The sequence below is a fragment of the Triticum urartu genome, chromosome 7A (assembly GCF_056163025.1).
Source record: "Triticum urartu cultivar PI428250 chromosome 7A, HENAU_Tu73, whole genome shotgun sequence".
In the NCBI taxonomy this organism is placed as follows: domain Eukaryota; kingdom Viridiplantae; phylum Streptophyta; class Magnoliopsida; order Poales; family Poaceae; genus Triticum; species Triticum urartu.
Window position 1 is genome coordinate 643,021,566 of NC_141879.1, and position 17,825 is coordinate 643,039,390.

Here is a 17,825-nt window from a genome sequence, read left to right on the forward strand (position 1 = left end):
ATTCGGAGGTGTCGTGCGTTCAGTGCTTGATCGATCGGATCGTGAAGACGTACGACTACATCAACCGCATTGTGCTAACGCTTCCGCTTTCGGTCTACGAGGGTACGTGGACACACTCTCCCCTCTCGTTGCTATGCATCACCATGATCTTGCGTGTGCGTAGGAAAAAATTTGAAATTACTACGTTCCCCAACAATAATAGCATGGAATAATCAAAAATTATAGATACGTTGGAGACGTATCATTAAGTCGCCAGGATATCTTTGCCTTGAGCAATCAAAATCATGATATTGCATGCCTACGGGTCAATACCCGCGATGGATTATAATTATTGAGGTATCACCATGATATCAATCTCCAGGTATGTTTTTCAATAATGGTATGAATATTTGGGGTTTGATAACCCGCCCTGGCTATGTACTTTAAGTCGCCAGTATACATTGGCTTGCGCAATTGGAATCATGCGCTTATACAATCTTTAGGTTGTCACCCTCATTGGACATGGCGATGTAAGCCGGCAATTTGAGCCAATTTTCCAGGTATATTTTTAAATTGTTGGATGAATATGCGAGGTTTGATGACCCGCCCTGGCTTTGGATGTTAAGTCGCCAGTATATTTTGAATTGCGCCATTGGAATGATGCGCTTATAAATCATTGGATTGTTACCCTCACTGGATATGGTGATGTAAGCCAGCAGTATAAATCAACTCTACAGGTATGATTTTCCTGGTTATACAAATATGCGAGGTTTGATAACCCGCCCTGGTTTTTGACTTTAAGTCGCCAGTATGTTTAGGCTTGAATGGCCTTAATTCTAGTCTTTTCCATAATTGCATAAAACTATATTATGTTTGGGTTGTTACCCACCCTAGCTTTTGACGATAAGTCGCCAGGTCATATGTTGTTTAAACTTTGTGCAGAACATGCAGAGTTATGGCTTACATAAATGATTAAGTTCAAGCCCATCATCAAAGATTAAAATTTGTGTTTCAAAAGGGTTATCAGTTCTTGATTTTTACAAAGGCTATAAGCCGCCGGGTTATAAAAATCCCGGATTACAATGGATGCGTATTAAGTCGCCATCGGCCAAGAGCCGTCGGGTATTTAACTCCGGATTTACTTGTCAACAGATAAAGTATTCAAATCTTTAATAGCCAAACTTGACTGGATTTTCATTATGATATTGAATGACTGAGGTTTTCATACCGAATTATATTATTCAAATCTTGAATAGCCAACATGGCTGGGTTTTTATTATGGTTATCAATACCAGTATTATGATTGAGGTTTTCAAAGTCGCTTCAGCGCAATGACTATTATTTCTTTATCAATGGATATGACTTATTCTACAATGGGAGGAATAGTCCTGGGTTGCTGCAGGCATACGACCCGACACTTGAGGGCTACAGTATTCAAATCATGATTATATCAAATATGGAAGTCCCATGTCGCTGCAAGCATGCACCATGACACTTGGGGGCTAATGCAAGATCATTTTTTACTCGCCTTATTGAAGACCCGGCTCATCACATCGTAATGAGCCGGCCCTTGGGGGCTATTAGTTGCTCCTGTCAAAGGTAACCCGAAACTTGGGAGCCACATCATCTGCTGTTATTTTCAATGAAGTACATACAAAGTCCCTGCTCATTATTGCATAATGACCCGGCCTTTGGGGGCTACACTGGTTGAAGTTTTTATGAGCATAAGGCAATTACAAGTCCCAGGTTGCTGAGCAAGACAACCCGGTACTTGGGGCTACATATGTGGAATATTCAGTTTATGACTAGTGACCGAGATGAACAACCCGGATTTCTTCAAAGGTTGTGATATTTATGTTGAAGCAAGTCTTAAAGCTATCACTACGTTCCCCTCTTAAGACTTGGGGGCTACAGGCAATTATAAACCGACAAGTTCTACATATTCAAGCCGGCTGAAAATCAAATGAGTATTTCAAGACCAATATTTTTGTTAAGCATTGGGAGCTGAATCAAAGTGAATTATCCTTCACAATATTCTTCTGTGAGAAACCAATGTCAGCAAATTGATTATGAAGCCGGTCTATTGACCTGGACTTTCCAGAAGAAAGAAATGATAAGGACTTAAGAATGATCAGGTGCCGGTTCAGAAAAAAAATTTAATCCGGAGCACAACCTGTCAAATTTGTTCTTGTGTCTATTTTACAAGATCAATTTAACATGGATAAATCTAAATTAAACTGGTGGTTAATATCAGGGATATACCCCGCCAGTGGCGGCGCCACGGTAGGGGCCAGCATGGTCGGCCGCCCCGGGTAGCCAAAATTACGTATACAAAAAAATACGGTTCGTTTTAGTACATGGGCCAATACATGTGGGGATTTGCACAGGAGGCACAAAGGCCCAGTTGCAGTGCAAGGCCTAAAACTAGTTAGCACGGCCACACCCAATCCTTCGACCTCGTCGTACAGGCATTCCAGAAAATCCCCAATCGAGCGGGGCAGCAGCGAGAGTAACCTAGCCGTCGTCGGCTCGCCGCCACAGAGCTCCGCCTCGCTGGACCATCGGCTTGTCGCCGAAGAGCTCTGCCTCACCGGGCCACCGGCCGCGGGCACCTGATCCACATCCATTGTTCGTCGGTCCACATATGGGCGAACGGAAAGAAGAAGCAATGCCGAGCGTGGCCTATGAGGGAGGAGGCAGCGGCGGCAGTGGATCGAGATCGAGCTCATGCAAACGCGCAGTTGCTGTTAGCAAAATTAGCAAGCGCATCCAGTAGGTAAATCCATAAATAGTCCAATCCATTCTTTGCTACTGAATCTCAAGCTCTCGTTCCTTCAATTTCTAGCCAATTATTGAACAGGTTTAGTACTTGACATGGTGATTTTGTAATGTAGGGAATCTTTAGAAAGATGAAGCCAATTGCTGCTTATTTTGGAACTCCACCATCTAATGAATTTCAAGCTCCTGTTCGTGTTCCTGTTCCTGAACCTGATGCAAACATTTTATCCACTGAAGCCTCAGATGCAAACATTGTAGAAGATCTAGTTCCTGAACCTGAAGTGTATAATGGGGGCTCTTTTGATAACACTTTGCAAACTTCTATTGGCGGCTGCCACTTCGTTTTGTCTCACAAGCATTGCAACAAAAGGATCAAAACATAATAAGTGCAATGAACATGATTGTGTCTGTTAAAAGTTTATTGCAACAGCTAAGGGATGACGGATGGGAGGCACTTTTGGCGGCTGCCACTTCGTTTTGTATTAAAAGGGAGATACCAGTGCCTAGTATGGATGAGAATATACCAGCAAGGGGTTACCCAAGGAGTTCCCGCAAAATGGTTAGTTGCTTCCATCACTACAAAGTTGAAACATTCAATGAGGTTCTTGACAGAAACATAGCTGAGATGAATAACCGGTTTAGCGAAACTTCAACAAGGTTATTGATATGCATTGCTAGTCTAGATCCTAGAGACTCATTTAGCAGATTTAATCATGTGAACCTACTTGAGCTTGCATCTATGTACTCAGTCGAGTTCGATCCAAAAGAACAATATCATTTGGATGGTCAGCTCAAGATATACATTGATATGATGAAAAGGTCTGATGTTTTTTGCAGTTGTGGCAGTCTCGCTAATCTTGCTCTCAGGTTGGTTGAAACTAAGGAACATTTACACTTTCCTTTGGTTTACCGACCCATCACACTTGCTTTGACTTTGCCAGTAGCGATGGCATCTGTTGAAAGAGTTTTCTCAGCCATGAATATCATTAAGACAGATTTGAGAAATAAGATATCTGATGATTGGTTGAATGATATGCTATGTAGAGCGAGATATATTTGCTAGAATTGATGACAAGAAGATCATAGAACATTTTCACATCTTGAGAGATTGTAGAGGCCATCTACCAAACCCTCCCCGTATACTTACGACTTAGGGTAACTACTTTTGTTATCTGTTTCAAACTATTTGCTTACTTGTTCCAATACATGTATTGATATCAGCTTGTTCACCTGTTGTAGGTATCTATTAGTCATGGAGTTGTTCATTTTGGGCCATGGAATGAATTATTCAAGCAGCGGGAGTCCAAGTTAGTAGTTATGTGTGACGTTTATGTTATATTTTGTGATTTTAGGTGGTTACAACCTAGTTCTCCAGAATCTTAAACTGTTCTGAATCATTGGTCATGTAAATTTTCGAGTGCATCTAGCTTTATATTTGAATTTTATGAGATTTGGTTCAGCGGACTTGCATTTGTCAATCAAATTTTGTGTTCCTTCAATGTTTTGCCCCGGCTAAGTTCAATTCCTGGATCCGCCACTGTATCCCGCGGTATGACCCGGCCGGAGATATGACCCGGATGGGACTTGGCGTTTCATCGGTAACCCGCCCGAAGACTGGCGACTCACTGATGACCTGGTCGGGCCTGGTGACTCAGTGGTGACCCGGCAGGTGGTTCAGACGATCGACAAAACCCAACGGCCCAGAAGGCGGCTCGTGGGAAGGCCGACTAATATTATGGTGGACCGGCTTAAGAGGAAAGGCATGAGGAATATTTCCCTTGCAAGGAAGCAAGACCTGGACTTGTATCCGGCTTGTAATAGAAGATAGACTAGTCCTAATCCTACTAGGACTAGTCATGTAACCCGCGCCTTCAACTTATATAAGGAGGGGCGGGGCACCCCAAGAGGAAGAAGTTTTGGATCAATTGGACAAATTAGGATTAGACAGACAATTATATAGCTCTCGAGATAGAGCACCCTTGTAATCGTAATCATCATCATCAATATCAATGAAGCAGGATGTAGGCTTTTACCTCCACCGTGAGGAGCCGAACCAGGGTAAAACCTCGCGTCTCTCGTCCCGTTCAACCCCTCTCAAGCCACCAATTAGACGTGTTGGGCCTCACGACTAAGTCCTTTCAACGAGGACATCTGCTGTGACAAATCCATGACACATCCAAAAGTCTGAACTGATGGAGGAAGGTGGGCAATATATTTCAACACTCCCCCTCGCGTTTATCGATGTAGGCCTCAAGACCTCTTGACTCGGATACCATACTGAATTCATACTCCAGCCAACTCATTCAAAAGTCTGAACTGATGAAGGAAGATGGACAATATATTTCAACATAATCTTCAGAATGTACAATCACATATCGACCAATCGTCATCATTTGATAAAGCCCTGTGCAACTCCCCTCTAAAGATGAACGAGTAATACTATGGTCAGGATGCACAAATCCCACCGTCGGTCTTCAACACCCCTCACGTAACATCACCACCTCAGAGGAGTCAGAACCGCATTATTGTGTTGGTAAGCATCAGAGACGCGTCGTGTCGGCAACGTATCTGGTGCACCAGGGCAATTGGTGCTACTCGTGCACCGGACCCTATTACACACTAATAAATGTTCAAAAAATCCAAAAAAAATAGTGCATTGACACCATCAATGTATGTTGTCACAAAAATTTAGATCAAAATTTAAAATATTGCTCGAGATACAAAAATGACAATTTGACATCAATGTGCTAATGGGCCAAAACTGAAACCCAGCTTGTGTTATGTACTATTTAGTGCCAAATTTGTCATTTTTATATCTCGAGCAATATTTTGAATTTTGATTTGAATTTTTGTGACAACATACATTGATGTTGTGTTAATTCACTTTTAGAAAAACAAATATTTTTAACAAGGGGACCAGTGCATCGATAGCACCAATTGCCTTGGTGCACCACATACAACCTCACGTCGAGGCCAAGCCCTTGCATGCTCTGTGCATGTGATCAATCCTCGTCAGCATGTCATGACCGCATGTTTGCTTTGACGTGCTTAGACTTGACCGAAGTTATCAAAAATATGGTTTGACAAGTTAAAAAAGTTGGTGATTTTGAGCTAAAGTCTGTCAGATAGGCCTTTCTGGGAGACCAACTAGCCATAAGTGTCATCAATTACCATGGAATTGGAAGTGAAAGCTACGATGATCTTAAAGAACGCATCTGATAGATCATTCTCTCAGCATGCATGCATCAGCTCACAGTCGCCAAAGTGAACACAAATGTCAAGTCTTCGACACCTACATGGTTTGGACAAGATATACAAGTTGGTGACTGTGAGCTAAGCTCATACAAGTAAATCTTTCCGGGAGACCGACTAGGCATGAGTGTGAAGCAACATGCATGCGCAATAGCTGAGCCAATAGAACATACACTTACAATCTTGTACTTTCCAACGACCTAATAGAGTAAAGAGAGATTGGAACCTCGAAGATGTCATGGTTGGAGGTAAGTGCAAGGTACTCAGTACAATCTCTATCATTTGAGCTACCACAATGGTCAGACTCCTAGCAAGGTTAATTTTCCACTTGGCCGTCCTGGCGTTGCTAGCTCCTGTACAAATCTAGGTCGGTACAGTCACAAGTCCTGATGCTTCCAAGTCCTAGGATATTGCGAGTCTCGTCGGTATTGCAAAAGTAGATCCAACCAAGTGCAAATGTGTGCCTATTGCGTGCATGGTGTATGCTTATATGAACCTAGCGACGATCAAGCTATGCTCCTTACTTGGACCTTAGGTGTGCAGGGTGGCTTCTTTGTGACTTGTGACCCTATTCTACCTCGCTTCCCACTTAAATATGAACACTACTACACTAAGGTTTGATGTCATGTATTGCAACAACCATTCAATGGATGCTTTCAGACAGAACACATGGGCCTTCGTGCGCTATTCTGAGCATCCACTCCCTCAATGAAGTAGGCCCTATTAAAAAACTTGATCATATCAATTCAAGCCTTCACATTCGCTGCCTTAAAGTGCATTGTCACTAACAGGTGTTTGAAATATACGGTCGTGTATAGCTTCCTACCAGATGTTTGGGTCATATCAATTCAAGTTCACAGTGTAGCTCCTCAGATGCCCCACATTTTGAGAGGCTGCACATTCATCTATTAATTCCATCATCACAAACAAGCAAAATAAAGCCTAAGCAGCCATAATCTTCACAATGCACAATTCACGTATGGATCACATATCATCGAATCGTCATTTAATAAAAGCCCTGCCATGACAGCATATTTGCTTCAACGTGCTTAGACTTGGACCGAAGTTATCAAAAGCACCGATAAGGTTTGACAAGTTATAGAAGCTGGTGATTTTGAGGTAAAGTCGATACAAATGGACCTTTCTGGGAGACCATCTACCCATACGTGTCATCAGTTACCATGAAGTGAAACCTAGGATGATCTCAAAGAACACATCTGACAGATCATTCTCTCAGCATGCATCAGCATATATAGTTGACTTCTAGAGTATGATCATCAGTAAGAGAGGATACACTCAGTTGATCTAATATGTGAACAAGAAATATATTTAGGATCTCGAAATCGCAACTAAGTTCCTTGTCAAGAACCTCATATAACTATCCCAGCTGTATCTTCTACACCTTCAGCTATCCTGTGGCACCTGGCCAGGAGATCAAGCTCTTGAAACTCCCAACGTGCACTCCTGCCTTTGGTTTCGAGTTATTGACCCTTTGCTTTAATCAACCTCAGTGTAAAAAAATAATGATCCCAGTATGCGCCCTTGGTGGTATTTCACAAACCAACTTCTTTACACAATGAGCTAATGTCAGGGATTATTCCGCCGCCAGAGTTTTTAATGACGGAATCACCTGCAAAATCTTTCAACAAGGCAGATGGATCCTTAGCCCCACCATGTCTTAAGAACTTGTCCCTAATCGCGCTACCTGTGCTGCGGGACAATGGATCACCTTGGCATACTTCTTGCCATATAGTTGTGGCAAAACATCTAGCATAGAGATAGCTATAGTACCCTGCAATAATGTTAAATAAGAGGTTATATGGCCTTATGAGAAGCATCGCATGCAAATCAGTTTATGGAACTTCCCAGATGGAAAAAAAAGTTCATGAAACTAGAAGACAGCTAGAAACCCCTACCAGCGCCATAGTTTATAAGATGAGAAAACCGAGTATGCCAGTGAGTGCCTTCTACATAATTCCAACTCGTGTGCTTTCTTTTCAAATCCGCAACAGCAGAAATTGTGTCCACTGGCTTCGATGTGTGCTCCCCAAACAAAGTTAAGTCCATTATAGAATAAAAAACCTGGGGGACAGGCACGATAACACAAAGTGGCACAATTAATACAAGGACAAGGTCAACAAACATAACTGGCCAGCTTTGATGAAGTGATAAGAAACTAAGTAGAAATATAAGCAAACCTGTCGCTGGAGGTCAGTAGCCGGAAACATGTTTCGAGAAGCATTTAGTGCCTTTACCAGCTTTTCTGGTATTGGATCACCAGTTGTTTCATCTAGAGCAAATGTCCTCAAGACACGGTAGTCCCACGCATAGAACCTGCAATGGAAATTACACTCAACTATCGGTAAAGAGTCCAATAGCAAAAGAAGTTTGTTTTGGATACGCCATAATTAGATAGACTGTCAAACTGCGAATCTATTTTTACTAACACGTCATACGTACTCAAAAAGGTTTGAGGGTGTTTCAGCGACATCGAGAGCAACTCTAGTACCAGAGAAATGCTGATATTCCTGCAAATATCAATGTGCTGCCAGATAAGATATGCAGAAATCGTATGATAACCTGAATGAAGAACCAGCAAAATACCGTTCTTGATAGCAGAGAATGAAGGGCATGGCCAAACTCATGGAAAAGAGTTTCGACATCACAATGGTTGAGCCTCGCAGTTAATCCCCTAGAACTCGAGAAGTTGCATACCAATGCAATGATCTGAAAAGCAAGAACACAATTGATTGACATAAACTGAACTGGCAGTACGAATTTGAACTATATAATTTTCCAAGATGGGGATCTATTAATCTAGTTCCATTAAGTGGTATGGAATTTGAGATGCCACTCCCTTGTGGGAAAAAGCATAGTTTTACTGCAAAAATAAACAATAACCAATACGAGATTGCGAGGATATACTGGAAGTTGGTAGTTCGTGTCAGACAATCGCCGGCCCCCTCTGATTGCAAAATGAGCACATCCTGGGTATTTACCCTTTCTGGAGTAGAGATCGAGATACATAAATCCTAAATCACCCTGTTGATTAGACATGTTACAAGGTGTGTTTGAGTGGGCACGAGGATTAAGAACGTTATGAAACCAAGAAAAAAGCAAGAAAATGATCATGAAAATCATAAAACCAAGAGAAACACAAGAAAAACAACCATGCTTTTTAATATATGTACCTTGGAAGGGGGGAGGGGGATAGTTAATGAGAGCATTGCATACAAGTGTGGGAGAGAGAAGATGCGATAATCGAGAAAAACAAGGATGTACATCTATAAACTAATTAAATTCACATGTGTGCATAATACTATGGCGCAAGACGAGTAAAATATATGAATTACAGAAAGACAGAAAAAAGGAGTGATAATTTCGAAGTTTAAATAGATCATTCATTAAGATATACAAATACTCGATCAGGGTGATGGAGAGAGCTTTATCACATCATAATACGTGCCTGATAGCTTTGAAATCATTTGTGACATTAGCAGACAATTTTATGCTATGGTAGCCAATTTATGGTATACATGAGAAAATAATGCTGCAACAGACTTCTGCTATGTTTCTTGTAGTTCTGACTATAAACTGTTTCTATGGGATTTACGCTACTCAACAACAGGGCATGACCCGTCCATTTGATAGAAGTTCGTTGCTAATTTGGACCAGATAATTATAGGGCAGACTATCGATAGGCATTGTTAATGTCTATTAGGTGTGACATACCAGAGCTGTACTTGCCTACTTGGCCATCCTTTCACAAACCACAAGTTATTTCTAAGGGCTGTCATTTTGAATTTAGTAATTACAAAACTTCGAGCAGGTACGAACATCAATTGCAAATTTACACTTATGTAAAACTATCTTCTAAAGGTAGCACATTATTACCTCATCAGGGTGATGGAGAGACAGCTTTATCACATTAGGATGCCACGACTCTCCGTCCCCCATAGGAACTTGATGAAATGTGGCACCAAATAATGATTCCACCAGCACGTTTAAGCCCTTTATGCATTGGGACAATGGAAAATACGATGCAACAACCTGATACATAAGAAAAGATAGTATCAAAAAGGATAAAAGAGAAGGGAAGGTAGCCTGCAGGAAACAATGAAATAAAACAATAGCTCACATCAAGTAAAAATTTATGTCCTCAAGAATTTAAGCAACTGCAGAAAATGAAGCTTTTCAGACTAAATATATGAAACTATTAAGCGATTCTGTACTTCAGTTTTCTTCCCCTCATAATACTTTTAGCTTATAAAGTACCAAATGTAGGTTTGATTTAGCTTCTATCAACATATATTATGCAAAGTGTGTATTTACATACATTATTTAACAGGAAATACCTATATTATGGTAAGAAACCTAAATAGTAGTATATTTAGCATTACTTTCAACAATTGTACATCTTTGAGATAAATAGCACATACCGAGGGATCCACAGTATGCGCAGATGATTTCATCATTCCAATGAAATAATCCTCATCCCATGGTTCAAGATCAACACTCTTGTCATAACATACTCTTCTCTTAAAATCTTTTATAGTATTAAATTCCTGCATCAAAGGTTGATATAAGTAGAGAAACCACTGGTTGGATATAACGATGTGTATTATGTATGCCAATATTAAGTTCACCCCCTTCAGTCCCTTGAATACCTCATCAGCTTTATGCCTAACAGTGTCACTCAAATCGTTGAGAAATGACATGACCACATCGACAGATGCAGCCATGTTAGGACGAATAGCAAATTCAGCATATGATCTGCAACCCATAGTCTGCGAAAAGGATAAAAAAATTGTTGTAATTTTCCTGGAATAAAAGTAGAATTAAAGAAATACTCGTACTTAATAATGTAATCGATGTCATCATATTTGATGAACATTCTTAGGAAAGTATATCAGGTCCAATTTTGTTCTGTTTCTTCAAACTTCCATTAAACTACAGAACTGAACAACAGAGTACACACATCAAATACTGGATTAATTTTTGTCTGCTAATAACATGTGATCCAAAGATGAGCTAATGCATGTGAGTATGTGACATTTAGCTCAGACATTTGCTAACAATAGAAAGACAAAATATCCAACATGGGTCATCTAGACTCCAGAACCCCCTTGAGAGAACATTAATTTTCCTCACGATCAACCATGTTTTCCCCATGGAGATACAAAGTGTTCATTACTTGTCCAAATAACCAACTTCTGTGACACTCCTGAATAATTCTCATAGCAATGCCACCTCAACCAAGCAGCCAAACTACAAGGTTGAAACTGACAAACAAGGATCTCATATCCTTCAATTGGTTTACTATAAGATATTAGTGCACAGAGGAATTCATGCTAAGTTGACTAATCTAGACTGCTAGAAAACCTAACCAAAGCTTAAACGTCATCACCGTATTCAGATCGTAAGTTTACCATGCGCACCATCAAGTGAAGTTTAGCACAAAGATGTTAAAACATTAGCATCAGGTTGCCTCTAAATATACTCTATGATATAGAAAAATGCATTTACCTTTGCAAACTCATCACGAGCATCTATAAGTTCGTCAAGAACACCAATGTTTTCACGAGGTTCAGAGTTTCCTACAACATATACCTGTCTCCTGACCTTTGGAAATTTTGGAACAGTTAGAATGCTACTAGCATAAGTGTGATGACATACATTATAGCTATACAAATATTGCATCAAAAGGGTAGGAAAGATAAATAGCTAGACCAAAAAATGGATAAGATATTTCCACGTAGAATAAATAAGTGAGCACAAAAAATCCAAACATTGCTAAAAATATCATGAACATGTATGGGTATTCAAAAACGAGTTGAGATCAACCCATGAAAACGTGCAAACAGTAAGATAGTTCATTTGCCTTCACTGCTCACCACGGAAGTAACCGAGATAGTAGAAAAAATTGAACTGATGGTTTGAATGGATTGAGGTCAAACAGGTTTTGGACACCCCTATGGATATGTATGTTTACGTCATGCAAATATAAGGATGTAAGGAAGTTTTGCAATGCTTATGAGTGGAACAAAAGGAACATACCTCCTCATCCGAAGCCCATCTCAGTGCTGATGATACAGATCCTGAGTCTGTCACTATCCTTACACCCTTTTGCCTTGTAGCGTTCATTGCATTGCTCTGTTCTTCAACACCCCTAGGTTTAAAACGACTAATAGGTTTGAAATTATGTTGTATATTCCTTGGAATACGCGAAGCTGGATATATATCCACAAAACCTGGTTTGTTCATAACATTTTCATTGAACCTGACAGAGCAACAAGAAAGAGCATAACAGTTACAGGTAATTTTCCAAATTGAATCGTCAAGCTAAATGCAGTGCAAAGATTCAACTCGGTAAAGAAAAGGTATAACAGAAATATACTGGAGAGGGACCACAACATGAATGCTACAAGCACAGAAGGGAGAAATGTGGTTAAACTGACAAAAAAATGTAAAGTTAGCAGGTTCTGTAGCTATTTAGAATAGTCGTATTGCTCATAAAGATTAATTATGAATAGGTGAAAGCAGAATTGTTGTGCAATGAAGCAAATATACTTAGAACCAACAGTTTATTTCTTGTTTTCAACATTGCTGGAAAAGGAAGGGAAACCATCATGGGGTTCCATCAAATAAACCAATGATAACAAACCAAGTGTGCAATTTAACCCTCATCTTTAATAGTATGATGCCGCTGAAGCGCTTGTATTAGCAATATCTAGGTAAGCATTTGAAGAAAATAATTAGAAGATCCAAATATCAGGCTTTAATCAGTCAACGAACTTAACAAACAAGCTACAAGAAATATATAATCAAAACGTAAGCATGACATTGGTTAGTGGGAACTCAACATTAAAGATGCTTACCAACAAGTAATGCCACTAAACAATGAAATCACTTGCTGATAGTCAAGTAGGAGGTGTGCAACTACAACATGGAATGCAAAGTCAATATGGATAGTTCAACAGTGGAAATAGTACTGAGCTTAGCAACGGCCAGTGTCCAATGGTACCTACTTTCTACCCAGATGCGCAATTGCAAGGTTCAGCTGATTAACACGCTCGAGTTTATCTGCAATGGTAGAGCATTATGTTTCTAATTCAAATTAAAACTGACAAGAAGCAACGGAATATAACTGTCAGTATGGCAACCTTTAGGAAGATGAATCCCTCCTTTCTCAAAGTCGACACGCAAGTTATTTGCTGCCTTCCGAGATTCCTCTGAGAGCAGGGCACCTTCACTCTCAGCTTTTAGTATCGCGTTGTATAAAGTAGTATTTGTGTTCAGGTACTGCAGAAAATCACAGAAAATGAAATGTTACAGTTCTGGTTTGGTCATTTCACTCTGGTGTCTGGTCTCTCCTTTTTCACATATGCCATTTATGTTATAGACCTTACTTGAAGATGCTCGTAAATCCTCATTGATGCCTTATCTGCTTCCTCCGCAAATTCCCTAGTTCACATACATATTAATTCAGTAAAAAACTGAACGCACTTCACTGCAGAGCATCCAAATTACACAACAAGCAAGCAGCCGGTCATCCACTCACCTATCTGGGTGCGTGTTCCTGCACAGCTCCGCCGAATCAATGACCGAGCAAACCTAATAACCAATCGTCAGCTATCCCACATCAAACCACACGGATTAAGTAGAAATTAACCTAACAAGAGAAAGGTACAGTGTTGGAGATCTCATCCATGGTGCGAACAATATCCGAAGCCGGCGGCAGCTGCGCAATGTGGGCAACAAGCTCGTCCGACCTGCAAATTCGAGCAAACGGTCACAGAAAATTTAGCGAGCGATGGTTGGGGCGGGGCAGTATTGGGGATCGAAGGGGTTCAGGGTTTTTCCCCCCTTTACCGCTGGATGGCCTCGTCGACGAAGCGGCGGAAGCCCTTGGCCGTGCGCAGCACATCGAAGCCGTACAGGCCCGTCTCCGGCCTCGCCGCGGAGGTGGAGAAGGCGGCCACCGCAGCGCGGCGGGCGGCGGCGGCGGCCCGCAACATCGCGGCAACGTGAGCGCTGGGCTTATCGGTCCCGGAGAGTGGTAGGAGATGACAGGCGCTTGAGCGGCGCCGCTGATTCCGCCGCGTGGTTGGTCGGTACGGCTGCTCGCCCGGTGTCCGCCGGGCCGCCGCCAACTGGAGCTAGGCTGCCCTTGCACAAGAGGAATGTGACGGGACGGGAGGGCAGAGCGAAAACAGCTGCCGCCGCTGGGTGAGAACAATCCTCGGCGCTCTGAGGAACGGGAGGAGCTCGCCGGTGGGTTGGAAGTCGCCGCGCTTGGGCGGAGGCGGCTGAGCTCGCCGCGCCGCCGCCGCGCCGTGTAGGGGTGAGCGCGAAGAGGGCTTGGGTCTCTCTCGGTCGGTCGAACCAGGTCGGGCGCTTCGTTCGGCTCAGACCGAACCGGACATATCTACGAACAGGCCCAAAATCTAGAGAGCATTTTTTTTTGTCTGTTTTGTTTTTTCTTTTGATTTCTTTTAAAATATAGTTTAAATTGCTTACCGCATGTGTCTCGTGGTTTCCTTCTGACTCTTGATTTCTTTCTGGTGGATGTAACAAACTGAAACGCTACTCCCTCCGTTCTAGTACAATATACTCTCTTTGTTTCTAAAATGAAGTCTGTTTAAAGATTTTAATATGGACAACGTACGAAGCAAAATGAGTGAATCTACACTCTAAACTACATCTATAGAATATGTAGTCCATATTAAAAAAATTAAAAAGACTTATATTTAAGAAAGGAGAAAGTATACTACATATTCACAACAAAGTATAATGGCGGGAGTTGACACTTTGAGGAGAGGTTACATATAAAGAATTGGGACGGAACCATAGTGAACATTTGAGATGATTCCTTCTATTGGATAAAATTAGGGGAAAAGAGCCCACCCACTTGAATTCGAGGGACGGATAGGTTTGTTAGTAAGGTTACGTTAGACCCGGGCATGGACAACCCATCCCGGAAAGCCCGGCTCAAAATCCCGACGTTCTGCCTGGGCTCGAGCTTAGCTTTTCGGCCCGAGTCTGGCCCGAAAGCCGAAAAAGCCCGAACAGTCCACAAATGACTATTTTATTAGAAACATAGGTAAAATATATTACAAATGACTATTTTATTAGAATAATATGGTGTTCATGTGTTTCGGCCGGGCCGGACCCGGGCTTGAAATTTTAAGGCCAAGCTTTGGAAAGCCTGATCCGACGAATGCCTAGGTTTTAGGTTACGTAAAAGGAGCACGTAGGATCATTGTTGAGGAAATCGTTGTTAGAAATATGCCCTAGAGGCAATAATAAATTAGTTATTATCATATTTCCTTGTTCATGATAATCGTTTATTATCCATGCTAGAATTGTATTGATAGGAAACTCAGATACATGTGTGTATACATAGACAACACCATGTCCCTAGTAAGTCTCTAGTTGACTAGCTCGTTGATCAATAGATGGTTACGGTTTCCTGACCATGGACATTGGATGTCGTTGATAACGGGATCACATTATTAGGATAATGATGTGATGGACATGACCCAATCCTAAGCCTAGCACAAGATCGTGTAGTTCGTTTGCTAAAGCTTTTCTAATGTCAAGTATCATTTCCTTAGACCATGAGATTGTGCAACTCCCGGATACCGTAGGAATGCTCTGGGTGTGCCAAACGTCACAACGTAACTGGGTGGCTATAAAGGTGCACTACAGGTATCTCCGAAAGTGTCTGTTGGGTTGGCACGAATCGAGACTGGGATTTGTCACTTCGTGTGACGGAGAGGTGTCTCTAGGCCCACTCGGTAGGACATCATCATAATGTGCACAATGTGATCAAGGAGTTGATCACGGGATGATGTGTTACGGAACGAGTAAAGAGACTTGCCGGTAATGAGATTGAACAAGGTATCGGGATACCGACAATCGAATCTCGGGCAAGTACAATACCGCTGGACAAAGGGAATTGAATACGGGATTGATTGAATCCTCAACATCGTGGTTCATCCGATGAGATCATCGTGGAACATGTGGGAGCCAATATGGGTATCCAGATCCCGCTGTTGGTTATTGACCGGAGAGTCGTCTCGGTCATGTCTGCGTGTCTCCCGAACCCGTAGGGTCTACACACTTAAGGTTCGGTGACGCTAGGGTTGTAGAGATATTAGTATGCGGTAACCCGAAAGTTGTTCGGAGTCCCGGATGAGATCCCGGACGTCACGAGGAGTTCCGGAATGGTCCGGAGGTAAAGATTTATATATGGGAAGTCCTATTTTGGCCACCGGAAAATGTTCGGGATTTTTCGGTATTGTATCGGGAAGGTTCTAGAAGGTTCCGGAGTGGGGCCCACCTGCATGGGGGGACCCACATGAACGTGGGTAGTGGGGGCAAGGCCCCACACCCCTGGTCAAGGCACACCAAGATCCCCCCTTAGAAGGAATAAGATCATATCCCGAAGGGATAAGATCAAGATCCCTAAAAAGGGGGATAACAATCGGTGGGGAAGGAAAATGATGGGATTTCTTTCCCCCGCCTCTGCCAACGCCCCAATGGACTTGGAGGGCAAGAAACCAGCCCCTCCACCCCTATATATAGTAGGGAGGCGCACGGGAGCCGCACCCTAGCCCCTAGCACCTCCCTCTCCCCTCGTAACACCTCTCCCTCTCGCTGAGCTTGGCGAAGCCCTGCCGAGATCCCCGCTACTTCCACCACCACGCCGTCGTGCTGCTGGATCTCCATCAACCTCTCCTTCCCCCTTACTGGATCAATAAGGAGGAGACGTCTCTCCCAACCGTACGTGTGTTGAACACGGAGGTGCCGTCCGTTCGGCGCTAGGATCATCGGTGATTTGGATCACGACGAGTATGACTCCATCAACCCCGTTCACTTGAACGCTTCCGCTTAGCGATCTACAAGGGTATGTAGATGCACTCTCCTTCCCTCGTTGCTAGATTACTCCATAGATTGATCTTGGTGATGCGTAGAAAATTTTAAAATTCTACTATGTTCCCCAACAGTGGCATCATGAGCCAGGTCTATGCGTAGTTTCTATGCACGAGTAGAACACAAAGTAGTTGTGGGCGTCGATTTTGTCAATTTACTTGCCGTTACTAGTCTTATCTTGATTCGGCGGCATCGTGGGATGAAGCGGCCCGGACCAACCTTACACGTACACTTACGTGAGATAGGTTCCACCGACTGACATGCACTAGTTGCATAAGGTGGCTAGCGGGTGTCTGTCTCTCCCACTTTAGTCGGATCAGATTCGATGAAAAGGGTCCTTATGAAGGGTAAATAGAAATTGGCATATCACGTTGTGGTTTTGGCGTAGGTAAGAAACGTTCTTGCTAAGAAACCTATAACAGCCACGTAAAAATTTGCAACAACAATTAGAGGACGTCTAACTTGTTTTTGCAGCACATGCCGTGTGATGTGATATGGCCAAAAGGATGTGATGAATGATATATGTGATGTATGAGATTGATCATGTTCTTGTAATAGGAATCACGACTTGCATGTCGATGAGTATGACAACCGGCAGGAGCCATAGGAGTTGTCTTAATTTATTTATGTCCTGCGTGTCAACTTAAACGTCATGTAATTACTTTACTTTATTGCTAAACCGTTAGCCATAGTAGTAGAAGTAATAGATGACGAGACAACTTCATGAAAACACGATGATGGAGATCATGGTGTCATGCTGGTGACGATGATGATCATGGCGCCCCGAAGATGGAGATCAAGAGGAGCAAAATGATATTGGCCATATCATGTCACTATTTGATTGCATGTGATGTTTATCATGTTTTTACAACTTATTT

The 17,825-nt window shown here is 42.2% G+C and overlaps 1 protein-coding gene and 1 pseudogene across 3 annotated transcripts; one reads left to right on the forward strand and one right to left on the reverse strand.

The window, feature by feature from the left end:
• Positions 1 to 2,372: 2,372 nt before the first annotated feature.
• On the forward strand, positions 2,373 to 3,912 carry LOC125531097 (uncharacterized; annotated as a pseudogene). The gene is made up of 2 exons (XR_007293104.2): positions 2,373 to 2,755; positions 2,874 to 3,912. The product of XR_007293104.2 is annotated as an uncharacterized LOC125531097 (transcript).
• A 3,184-nt stretch (positions 3,913 to 7,096) lies between these two features.
• On the reverse strand, positions 7,097 to 14,421 carry LOC125531096 (Zincin-like metalloproteases family protein). 2 transcript variants are annotated; one of them, XM_048695505.2, is made up of 18 exons: positions 13,882 to 14,421; positions 13,700 to 13,781; positions 13,571 to 13,623; positions 13,419 to 13,473; positions 13,173 to 13,311; positions 13,038 to 13,092; positions 12,067 to 12,289; positions 11,536 to 11,631; positions 10,677 to 10,796; positions 10,449 to 10,574; positions 9,904 to 10,059; positions 8,935 to 9,051; positions 8,614 to 8,736; positions 8,470 to 8,537; positions 8,208 to 8,343; positions 7,926 to 8,091; positions 7,739 to 7,801; positions 7,097 to 7,648 (listed from the first exon to the last, which is right to left on the reverse strand). In XM_048695505.2, exons 1-18 carry the CDS (start codon positions 14,025 to 14,027, stop codon positions 7,563 to 7,565), a joined length of 2,010 nt encoding a protein of 669 aa, XP_048551462.1. In that variant the 5' UTR covers positions 14,028 to 14,421; the 3' UTR covers positions 7,097 to 7,562. The 2 variants fall into 2 exon arrangements, with proteins under 2 accessions (XP_048551462.1, XP_048551461.1); XM_048695504.2 differs by having other exon boundaries at positions 7,097 to 7,801.
• Positions 14,422 to 17,825: the final 3,404 nt, after the last annotated feature.